This window comes from Penicillium griseofulvum (assembly GCF_001561935.1).
Source record: "Penicillium griseofulvum strain PG3 chromosome Unknown contig_84, whole genome shotgun sequence".
NCBI lineage: Eukaryota > Fungi > Ascomycota > Eurotiomycetes > Eurotiales > Aspergillaceae > Penicillium > Penicillium griseofulvum.
The window spans coordinates 2,205,468-2,217,600 of NW_024467475.1; the positions used below are offsets into that span (position 1 = coordinate 2,205,468).

The following is a 12,133-nucleotide window of genomic DNA, read 5'->3' on the forward strand; positions in this document are numbered from 1 at the left end:
AAGAATTACAATGTCATTTAAGAAAGGGGAAAAAAAGGGCACCACGCACGATAAATCCCCAAATGAAGTAGTAGAGTTCCAGAGATGGCGAGGTACATAGACTTTAGGACTACACAATGGCTGTCTAGAAGAATTTGTATGAATATCTGCTTCATTATGATAATTATGGCTACCTAGTGGATGATATCGAAGCCTGTTGAACAGGGGACAAATCTCAATCCAGACATGACCACATGTCGGTTTCAACTTTTTTCAACGTTTTATTTTTTTTCACATTTTTTTCGTCTTTGAAGTGAAGTCCCAAATATGAAGATATTTCTGCAAAGAGAAAAAAATGACTGCCCCATGCCGTCTGGAAGCTGGAGGCTGCCGCAGGATAGAAAGTTGACCATACGGCATAACGATCAGCGATCCAAGCCATCGTGACTCTCAAGCCACTCCATGTAATCCTTAATCCCTTCCTTGATGCCTCGGAAACGCAGCACAGAACCCGCCCGACGGAGCTTCGAGATATCGGCGCAGGTGAAGCTTTGGTATCTGCCTTTCAGTTCCGGTGGGAAAGGAATGAATTTGATGTAACCCTCAGGGTTGCCGAAATGGCTAGCAACTTCTATAGCAACATCGTGGAAACTGCTGGCAATACCAGTGCCGACATTGTAGATACCGCTGATCTCTGGGTGATCGAGGAACCAACAGTTCAGACGGGCGACGTCCTCGACGTGGACAAAGTCGCGCTTCTGTTGTCCAGCTTCGACCCCGGCGTATTCACCGAACAGTTCAATGGCTTTGAATGATTTGCGCTTTTGGTAAAACTGGTAGACAGTGCTGGGGATTGCATCTCGGTGCTGTTCGCCGGGTCCGTAGACGTTGAAGAGGCGCAGACCAGCGATTTGGGGGCAGCGGGCGTCGGTGTTCTTGACAATATACTCATCAAACAGCATCTTTGAGTATCCGTAAACGTTCAGAGGAGCTTCTTGGGCGTCTCCCTCGGTGAAGGTGGTTTTGTTTCCGTAAACAGCGGCGGACGAGGCGTAGATAAAGCGTACACCCTGGTTCTTGCACCAATGGAAGAGTTCCTTGGAGTAGGTGAAGTTGGCGTCAAGCATTTTCTTGCCGTTGGTTTCGGTGATAGAGGAGATTCCACCATAATGGAAGATGACGCGGGGGCGATGGAGAAAGGTTTTGGTCCGAATGGATTCACAGAAAGCTGCCGCATCGATGTAGTCGGCCACCTTGCAGTTCACCAAGTTGCGGAACTTGGATCCATCAGTCATGTCATCAACAACCAAGATATTGGTCACACCCCGGTTGTTCAACTCCTTGATGATGTTTGAACCGACAAAGCCCCCACCGCCGGTGACAATAATCATTTTTGGATATTTAATGGAGATAAATATGGGGAAAGGTGAAGTTCAAGTTGAGAGGGGGAAAGGGAAATATTCAAGGAAGGAGCAACCATCTTTGGACCGAGACCATATGGGAGTAATAAGAAAGGTAGATTACTCTTTCTTTGGCAGCTCATGCTTATAAGATATTTCTCAGATACCATTAAACTCGTCTTTGATATAACATTGAATAAATGTGAAAATGAGTACTTAGAACATAGGCCATTGTAAGTTGAAGTTCGATCTCCAGTATTGACATATATATAGGTATAGTCTATCACCAATAAACAATTTCATTGGCATAACAAATCATGTCAGGCCATTGATTGTACTCAAAAATTGTCTCAATCTTGAGTTCAACTCCAATCCTTCAGTCTAAATTATATACTACGCACGGCCCATACCCATCACTAGCCGCGATAGCCTTACATTCTCATCCTTCCAGTAATAAAACCCTCAATTACTGATCATTTCCTACAAAATAAGATTTAGGCTAAAGGTAGAAAGGGGATTGGCATTCTGGGCTTTGTTTTCTGGGAAAGTGAGCTATCTCGGCGATTTTATTAATAGTGCCCATAGCTTTCTCCGATCCTTGCTTTACTGCAGCAAAGTCGATCGAAGCTCTCCACCATGCAATGGATACATATAAACTAATGTACTTATGGATCATAAAAGAATACATATTATTGAAGTTATTTTGAAAGTTCAATAAATTGGATATGACAGTTGAGATGTTATCTCCATAGATAAGCCTATAGCCCTAGATTGGCTGAGAACAATGAGTTTTATGACATTTCTACTAACAGATTTAGTACTTTGTTTAGTCCGTTAGCACTTTATTCTCTCAACTGTTTTTTTTTAATTCTATTGATCCTCTCCTTGCAAGATAAGCCATCAACCAGTCATCTTCCACCATTTACCCTTTCAACCGTTAAGGTGGAGACAGGGACATTGACAGCCGCATGACTGATATGGTTATATTAAATGTCATGTCTCCTCCATGGCTAAGTCATGCTTCTGTAAATGCAACTGTAAATGCAATGGCTCACGAACACAGCTCACTATGGTGGCCCGAGGAGCGCATCAAATCAACCCTTAATGAAAAATACATCCACAGTCGTCTACGACCAGAAAATATCCCCCGTCTCTTCGAATTACCAGACTGGGGCGAAGGACTGACAAGCGGTACATACATAGAATGGATCCTCACCAAAGCCAGCCGCGTCTTTATGATCCTCGACGCTATCGGCATTCCCGATCGAATCTTCGCCCTGGTCGATGAATCATGCGACGATGACGATCTACCCGTCGCCCAACATAGTGTCGATCTACTCCACCTATCCCCGGACGGAGAAGACCTCGCCCTCGAAACGAGCTTCTTCCATGCCCAATGGCGCTTCCTAGTCCGTGGTATAGCAGAGGGAGACCATGTCGTCTATACCGAGAACGAAGGCGTTCCAGTCGAAGCCGTTCGCACAAACACCAGCGGAATACACGGACGCGATGACACCGTAGATAGGGTTATCCTCGCCAGCTCAGTCTGTCGCGTCTACATGCGAACCCAAGTGCAAGTCGGCGGCGCGCCGTATTTCTTCTCGGCGGACGAAGTCCTCACTGAAATCCGCAATCTAAAATCATTATCCCATGAACATATCGTCTCCGTCTACGCCTCGTATCTGAAAGACGACAGCGTCTCGGTACTTTTCACAGGCGCCACCGCAGATCGAAGCCTCCACAGCTTCCTGACAGACGAGCCGGTATCTTTCAAACGAGACAAAGATAAACGTCGTCAGATCTTGATCACATGGCCACACTGTCTTGCATCGGCGCTCTGCTGGCTACACGCACGCGGACATTCCCACGGCGCAATCCGTCCATCTAACATCTTCATCGATGCAAACTTCCATATCTATCTCGGTCAATTCCAAGCACTAGACTCCCTCCTACCCCTACCACATGTCAACGACCTCGAGACATATAATTACTCTGCGCCGGAGCGCTGGATATCCACAGCGCCGGTTATCCAGAAGCAACAGTCACAGACACTTCTTCCATCGGGTGGACGTACAAAACGCAGACAACGACGTCTATCCCCATTAACCGAACATACTTCAGACCAAAGAACCTCAACCCGAACCAAAGGTCTACCAAATTCACCATCGCATTTCTCTCTCGCTTTCTCATCCTCTTCATCCTCAGCAACATCCTCAGCATCTTCAATCCATACAGAACCAACACCAAGAAAACACCGTCTCACATCTTTCTGGTCGCGAACGAAACCCCCAAGACCACCATCGATAATCTCTACATCTTCCTCATCAACGCAATCCACAATCCCTCCTACATCCAACCCCCACAACTCCCCGAAATCCATACCAATCCCCTTGAATCCAAATGCCCCAGCAGATATATTCTCCCTCGCAGCAATAACATTGGACATCCTGACAACCCTCCATAAAAGAACACTTACTTCATTCAACGCACATCGGAGCGCCAAAAACAGATCCGCGGGTCGCGGGGGTGGAATAGCAGATGCATCCTTCCATCTACCGAAGAATAGAGTGCAGGTTCAATCGTGGATTGCGTTGTTAGAGGGTGATGCGTTGAAACGGTGTCGACGGGGTCGACGGGGTGATCTTGTTTTTCGGGCTGTGGGGGGGATGTTGGGTGTTATTAGGGGGATGCTCGAGGTTGAGGTTGGGAGGAGATTGGTTGCGGGAAGGGTTTGGAGGGGGTTTGGGGAGGCTGTTGAGAGGGCGGAGGGGGTTTTGCATTGTCAGGGGGCATTGGGGGAGAGTCGGGAGATGGGGGATGGGTCTGTGGCTTTAGGATCTGTTTCGGGTTTTGATTTTGGGTTTGGGGGGAGCGGGAGTGAGAGTAATCTTGAGGGACAGTTGTTTGATCTTGATATTGAGGATGTTTCTGAGTTTGAAGAGTCTGATATACGCATGGAGCGGGCCTTACCTGTGATACAAGGTTGATGTTAAATTAATACTAGTAGATGTATGATAATGTCATGGTTCAATAATCAGAATAATTCATTTGTGTACACTTCGCTTCGTAAAAGACAGACCTGAGATATGTATGCAACCGGCCAACTCCAGCATATCATGCAGTGGCTCAGCCGAACTCGACTATCTCAAATGTGTAACGCATATCAATACAATGCCTCCGAAAACGGTCGGGGAAGAGAACTAGAATCAAAGCCAGAGAGCAACAACACCCAGCACACCAGACAGCACCAAGGATCCAGCGAGCAGGCGCTCAGTAGATGGCGAGCCGACGGTCACAGCGTGAGCAGCGCCTTCCTTAGTTGCCGATGCAGTCGGAGATCCGCTTGAATCAACCTCAGTAGCCTTGTTCTTACCGGCTGTCCCGGTAGTCTGAGGACCCTTTGTATAGGTTTGTCCCAAGGTAGGAAGCGGTGAGCTTGGGTCAACATCCCATCCACCAGAAGTCGAGGCAGGGCACTCGATACCGGTGAGGCTGGATGCGCTCTTTCGGTAGGCGGAAAGGGCAACTCCGGTCGGGTTCAGAGTAGCCCACTGAGACTTGAGGTTCTGGAAATCAGGCGAGACGGGGGTTGGGGTGCCCTTGCGCGTAAAGCCGTCCTCAATGGAGTTTGCAGTAGCAGTCGCTGCGTCGACAGAAGGACCATAGCTAATCAACCCATAGTCATTGGTCTCCTCAATCCACTCGTAGATGATGGATCCAGACCAAGTATCGGACATGCGTTTACCAAAGATGGCAGCCTGGTCGTCAAAGGTACGAGGTGAGGGTTGGTTGCAGCCGGTCTCGGAGAAGAAGATAGGGATAGGGTAATTAGTCGCATTCTTCTGCAGAATGTTGTATCCGGACGTTTCATAGGTGGACTGACCGCACCACTCATAGGCGTTTAGCGAGTAAAAGTCCAAGCGATCGGATTCATTCTTGGCACAGGCCATGTAGTTCTGTAGCATGGGTCTCAGATCGGCAATATCGGCTGCGGAGTAGCCAACGGGAATTTCACGATAGCCCTTCTTATCGCGGTAGGCCTTGATGTCGCGAGCAGCCGCCAAGACGTAGGGAGCAGCGGCCGTGCCACTGGCCTTGGAGAGTACCTCATTTCCGACGAAGACACCGGCAGTGTTATCAAACTTTTGGAATTCATCGAGCACGGCCTTGAAATGATCAAACTGGGTCTGGTTCCAGTGAGGCTTGGTCTATGATCGTTAGTGTATGGATCCACATTAGGGGAAAGTGGATCTACCTCTTCGATCTGGGTATTGAAAGTGTCCAAATCGACAAACAGGTAGATTCCTAGACAACACATCAGTATGCATATGTGCCCTGGGTATTAGAATCAACCATACCAGCGTCCGCTAGTGCCGACATACAGCCCTTGTGATCACCATGGGGATCCACGTGGTACACACGGATCGCATTGGTGCCCAGCTCGGACATCCGGGCGATGTCCCGCTTGCATTGGGCTGTGTCGATAAGCGGGTCACTTGGGGTAAGCTGATAAGCGATGCCTATTCGAGTCAGCAAAAGATATGCCTACAATGTAGGCTTCTTGGTACCCTTGATGTAGAACTGGGTTCCATTCCCGTAGAAGAACTTGTTGCCAACAGCCGAAATGGGCGAGACTGCGCCTACTACGGTAGCCTGTAAGCCGGCGAGTAGCAACGGCACGGAAAATGCTAGGGATGAAAACATATTGAAAATAGAATACAATAGCAACTTTTGAACAATGAATTGAAGAAGAAAAGAAAGTCTAGAAAAATAATTTGAGCAAGTGCAAACAAAAGGGAAAGAGCTGAAACACAAAATGGTTGTTCCTTGATTTGGGACTGTAGCAACCAAATTATCTGCAGGGTCTTTCTTAGCTTCATTCTTAGCCCCCTCTACATTCCATTTAGTTTGAAGGTATACAAAAGTAATAAGATATCAGAATACATAATGTATACAACTGGAGTACAACATACAGATATTGATGTTTATTGACTTTCAAGTTGTTCCTGGCTGTTGGGGTCTAGCCCTAGTTCTGTATCACACTGTAACTCGCCATCTAGACATATGTTGTATACCTATGTAGGTACTATGTAGATTACATACAGAATATAAAACACTAGAAGATGTGCAGTTTCTAATAAATATCAAATTAAAATTAAACACACGTACTCAGTACTCTGTTCTCTAGACGGAGTACTCCGTCTAACGGAATATTTTGCCCCCGGAATCAACCGAGTCCCACAACCCCCTATACTATAAATACAAATACTACATATAAAAATAATCAGAGGCTTGAGACATGTTTAAGTGTTTCCAAGGTTATCATTTGTAGTAAACTATCTACAGTATAACTAGTTACTGTACAACTATGCAATTACTATCACAATGTCGGACATGTATTCCCCCATATTTAACCCTGTCAATCACTGCTCTTCTAGACTATCTGTTATATCCACACTTACTAGACATGGGAAAGATAATCATTTTCTAAAACCTGGCACACGGCAAATTGGAATTTTTTTTTCCTTTGTTTTCAAGGTTTTCTTTGTTCACGAGACCCGTTGGGTAGCTGTTAGGAAGAAATCAAGCATGACCCCTAATGCATCTAATAACCCTATCACTAGCAGCGCTATACGATCCAAGTTAAATTTGCTGCCACGTTACCCCACTGGGCGGTCTTTATAGGGGCTAGAACGAGGTCCGAGATAAGGAGAGTAATTATTATTGTGATTCTTTGTGGTTTTTCTATAAAGATAGGAGGGTAAAAAGTAGGTAGTAGAATGTAGGGTCACGTCAAGTATCTATAACATTGCGTGTGAGTTACCTGTTAACAGATCTATAAAACATCCAAAGGTGCAACAGTCCAGACTTCCTCTCCAATCTCCACTCCTCCACTTCATTCCGACATATCCACCAATTATCATCTTTATACGCATAGTGTTCGTCAGCTAGTGGAGCCCTCCATTAGGATCGACTGGGCTGTCCCTTTAACTTGGCACTCGAAACGGGAGACACTATTGATGACGTTTCCGCAAAGGGGGGGAAAAATATAATATCTAGCCCGCATCCGGTCCTCGATTATATTTTTTTTTTTGGAATACTTCAACTTTACCTTGTACCTGGTTTTTATGTCTCGACATGATTCTATAACCCTATCTCCAATTCAGAATTACTATATATATCATCATGGCATCCCCGTTTCACATCTCTCGACATGACCAGGTCGAGCTAGAGCGCAATGAAGCCTTCCGAGTAATGCGCGAACAGCTCCGTCGCCAGGAATGCGGCATGGAACGACCAAGCTTCTGCGCCAGTCATCGACACTCTTGTACTGCCAGCGAACAAGAAACCTTCCGCCTCCACCGCGATATCATCCACACTCTCCTCGTCCCCCTTTTCCTTATCAACCACCAAGCCGAACGAATCGCAGCCCGCACCCTCCCGAGCCAGAAAGGCGCCGAGCCCGAACGCGCATTCCGCGGCGAAGCCCGCAGCGCCTTCGCCTGGCTGAATTGCATTCTGACCGAAGAACACGATTGGTATCTCACAGCCCGCTGTCCAGCCTGCATCGTCCAGCACGTGCTACACTCAGAGCCGACCATCCGATTCGTTACAGTCGCCGCGCAGCTTGCAGGCGCCCGTTCCGGCTTCCAATGCTGGCTGAATGCCCTCGAGACAGCAGTCTGTGAAGACCCCTTTTGGGGCGATGCCTTCTGGCCAGATATCGAGGAGCGCGCATCCCGTCTCACGGAAGGCGTACAGCAGCTCGTGCGACAATGCTACGAGCTCAGTGCAACTCTCGACAATCCCGCTCGGGTAAACCCATCGCTCGCAAAGAACCCCCCTGTCTACGGTAGTCGCTCCGCTTCCTGTACAATCCCCCTGAAACCTTCTAGTTTCGCGCGGAAACAGGTCCGCTTGACCCGAGAAGAGCAGAGATATCGCTCCTCCTTTTTGTGGAATTGCTCGGAGATGAAGCCGCTGGCCGGTTGTACGACTGCCACTCAGTCTCGGCGCCGGTCGCTGACTTCGTGAGAGAGATCTGTTAGGCTATGGTGACTACCATATGCATTTTCCTCTTTCCTTTACGGGACTGTTTCTTAGAATCAGCCCTTCTTTGCCGAGTGAACTCGGGGTTCGAGAAAAGTATCTTCGGAACTTGTGAGAATCTACATTGTACAGAGAACTTATCGGGGGATTTCGCGGATGTCAATTTCCGGAACACATGGCCCCCTCAACACTCCACGCGACCGAGATCAGATTCTCGATATGCAAGGGTCGCGGATTTGGAGTCCGCTGTGATGCAATCGGACCTAGTACCGTTGAAATATCCCAGGGTTTCAAAAGTTGAAACATTGAAGGCATCGGGCTGTATAGCCGAGAATGATGTGATTTTTTTCTCACGGGGACGCTATAGTGATATATATAATTTTAATCATAATCTATCAGGGTTAATTAATCAAGTAATGTGAATGTAATCTCAAACATGTAATTTGAACCTTTCCATGGATTTATATATTAAAACATCCAAGTAGCTTCATATATAAATTCATATATAAATGCTTAATATATTTAACATGTTGAAATTAATGTGGCAATATACTCTATGTGAGACGGTGGATCAAGTCGGAGATGGGAACAGGGAAGTGAGCCAGATCGAGGCGTCCAGTGGAAATTAAAACGGTAAACGTTTAGATGGGATCTGAATATGGGGTTGCCTAGGATTCTAACACTTTATAGAATGCGAACTTGCGGACTAAGTATTAAATTAGGAATTATTATAACATGAATAACATAAATCACATAAATCACATAAATCACATATATAACATATATAACATATATTATCTGTACCATATTATAGTATAGTGACCCCTCTTCCGGAAACGGATATCTGGAAAGTACTGAGTACCTCATCTAGGCCCATACTCCACAGCCATTTTCTGGTACTGGCAACTTGTGAAACCAAAAAAGGCTACCGCATTAGGGGGAAGTAAATGTATATGGTCTTAGTGCTATGCTTGAGTCTGGTTCAGGTAATGAGGACTATATATATTCGACTATATTCCATACGATGATCGTCGTGGAGCCCAAAGCCCAGTCTAGACTGCATAATTTTTTATACACATTTTATATCAGAATCTTCTATATTCAGTTTGAATAGATTAATTTAAATAAAAAAAAACATCATATTATATATATCCCTTACAGTAAAAGAAAAAAAAAGAAAGGAAAGGAAAAAAAAAAAAAAAAGGTGGAAACCGATGACTCCATGACTTGGAAGGTCTAGACTTGCCCGACCTGAAGAGTCTGGCCCCAACCCTTGCCCCAGTTAGTACCCAGTACATGGTCTAGTGCCATATAGCCCATATTATTTTCATGTACCTAATACCCACTCTTCCCATCCCGTCAATTTCCATAATTCACGCCCTCTTTTGCTTCTTCTTCTCTGCCCATCCCTTCTTCTTTTCCCATATATTCATATCTTCTTTTTTTTTAAACAGTTATTCAAATTCCCTCCCTTCCCGCTTGGACCCGATCACCTTTCAGCGTACTATCTTTCGGATGATTTATGCCTTCCGAACTCTGAATGACTTCCTCGTGCAATGGACACTGGCCTGTCAATCACACTCCTGACGATCGCGCCATGCATATCCAACCAACAGTGAACCTCGACAGAGCACATCTCCAAAACTTAGATTCACAAGAAACCCTCAACCCTTCTAGGATTCGTCGACGAGCTTCACAAGGGTCTCTTCGAGCAAGACCCTCACCAGTATCTCGCTTTCTCTCTAAGAGTAGCGTTGCCGTGAACTTCCCATCCTGGGATCAACGTGCCGGTTCACCTCGTTCGCCTGGTTCGCCTTACCGTCTGGATTCTCGTACCCGGTCGGTCGACTCTCGTCTTCGTCTTTCAACCACTGTGTCTCGCGGGCCGAGGCCTTTGGCTGCTTCAACGGCCTGGGACTCACATTATCAATCCGAATACCCCGCTACATTACCCCCCACGCCGCCAGACGAGGATATCCACGTTGCGTGGAACCCAAAGTCCGAGATGATGTTGTTTGATACACACTCCCACCCGGGATCCATGGCCATGATGGATAACCCGAGTGCGGACAATTCCTCTGCAACCGGTGCTTCCGATACACTCAGCAGCCCATCTGATGGGCTTTCTCATAGGTCCTCCAGCTCTGGAGGCAGCCCTGGGCCCCACGATGAGATGGATTGCCAGCAGGACATTGGCTCATGGCTGGATCATGGCATCAACTTGACTGGTAAGCTTTCCACATACCCAACCGTCAAGACCAATCACTGACTTCTTCCAGCATCATCACTTGCCCTCTGCAAGACACAAAGCGAGGCTGTCAAAATCGTTTCTCAAACTCTTCCATATCCCAGAACATCCGATCAGGCGGTATCAGTACCGAAAACTGACAGTGTTTTTTCCTCCATGGTTCAGGCCGTCCACAATCACTTGCAACCTGGCCAATCACCCTATATAAATGTCACCCACGCAGTGCCGGAACAATTTAGCCTTTCCAATCTCCCCCACTCTCCTCCCAGCACTCCTCGTTCTCCCGCCACTAGCGAGGATTACTTCAACGCCACAGTTTTCTCCAGTGCAGCAGTTGTGGGTGCTTACCATGATTACCGTGGGCCCCTCCAACGGCAAATGTCCCACGCCCCGATGCCCATCGTCCCCCCTCGCAGCGTTCACATCTCGGTCCTCGAGCGATATCTTCCCCCAACCTCCGCCCAGGAATACCGTGATTTGTTTTGTCGCACCCGTCCATCTTTCCTCGTTGACCGTCTGAGTGAGCTATCACCGAATGGCGGCTCCCTCCTCTTCGTGTACCCGACCAAGAAAGGTGCATCGACCTTCAAGTCCCAGTATCTGGGCCCCATCCTCGACCCCCTCCTCCGTCAGCTCGTTGTAGTGAATGAGTTGTCCGCAGACGTAGGTCGCTACCTCGGCAAGCTCTCGTCTGTCTCTCAAATGGATGATTTTGCCACCATGAAGGCGAACATCGTGGCACTCTGCGAATCAATGAGCGATAACGATTCCTCCTCCCGATTCCAAGTGGCCGATGCAGGCCGTGGAGTGACCCACCTTGACCGCAGCCTCTGGGCCGAATGGTTCATCCACCAGGAGAAGCCCCGCATGAAGGAAGTCCTCAGTCTGTACTGGCAAAACGGCCGGCGCTCATCCAAGAGCGCAAGCTCCGGATGCTCCGGCATGATGGGCAACAAGGAAGTCACATCTTCCGGGCTTCTCAGTGAGATCTGCGATGGCATCCGCAAGCGACGCTATGGCGAGGACAATGAGCCTCGTGATGGTATCGAGCTTGGTGTCTTTGTGATTCGTCGAACGAATTAGATCTACCATTGCTAGATCGCTCTTTTTTTCATTCTCCCACCCTCTTCCGCAATAGCATATTTTAACAAACGGCCTTCACAAAAGACATGGGACTGGAGGTGTCCCCGGTGTTGGATTGATTTCGCGAAATTATTTCGCACCCTTGCATGACCTCGTTCTTGGGGGTTCCATTCCCCACGAACATTTGAATGAACTATGAATACCCCGGTTGTTGGCGATACGGGTTTTATGATTTTATTTCTTCTGTCTTGATGACACATATAGATATACACGATTTTGGTGGGAATATATCTGCTTATTTACAATATATTTGCTTCTTCTGTAAACTTGGATATCACTGGTGTAAGCACTTCGTATTTCGTCAGGCTCTTGT

The 12,133-nt window shown here is 47.2% G+C and overlaps 4 protein-coding genes across 4 annotated transcripts; 3 read left to right on the top strand and 1 right to left on the bottom strand.

Annotated features, from left to right (window-relative positions):
* Positions 1-404: 404 nt before the first annotated feature.
* Positions 405-1,370, bottom strand: PGRI_053470 (ADP-glyceromanno-heptose 6-epimerase; the record flags this gene model as incomplete). The annotated part of the gene is made up of 1 exon (XM_040793060.1): positions 405-1,370. One exon carries the CDS (start codon positions 1,368-1,370, stop codon positions 405-407), a length of 966 nt encoding a protein of 321 aa, XP_040645027.1.
* A 977-nt stretch (positions 1,371-2,347) lies between these two features.
* On the top strand, positions 2,348-3,843 carry PGRI_053480 (protein kinase domain-containing protein; the record flags this gene model as incomplete). Its single annotated transcript, XM_040793061.1, has 2 exons — positions 2,348-3,420; positions 3,501-3,843. The coding sequence occupies 2 exons, from the start codon at positions 2,348-2,350 to the stop codon at positions 3,841-3,843; spliced, it is 1,416 nt and encodes a 471-aa protein (XP_040645028.1).
* A 3,722-nt stretch (positions 3,844-7,565) lies between these two features.
* PGRI_053490 (uncharacterized protein) lies at positions 7,566-8,414 on the top strand (the record flags this gene model as incomplete). The annotated part of the gene is made up of 1 exon (XM_040793062.1): positions 7,566-8,414. The coding sequence occupies one exon, from the start codon at positions 7,566-7,568 to the stop codon at positions 8,412-8,414; it is 849 nt and encodes a 282-aa protein (XP_040645029.1).
* Positions 8,415-10,026: 1,612 nt separating this feature from the next.
* Positions 10,027-11,760, top strand: PGRI_053500 (uncharacterized protein; the record flags this gene model as incomplete). Its single annotated transcript, XM_040793063.1, has 2 exons — positions 10,027-10,657; positions 10,709-11,760. 2 exons carry the CDS (start codon positions 10,027-10,029, stop codon positions 11,758-11,760), a joined length of 1,683 nt encoding a protein of 560 aa, XP_040645030.1.
* Between the last annotated feature and the right edge of the window lie 373 nt (positions 11,761-12,133).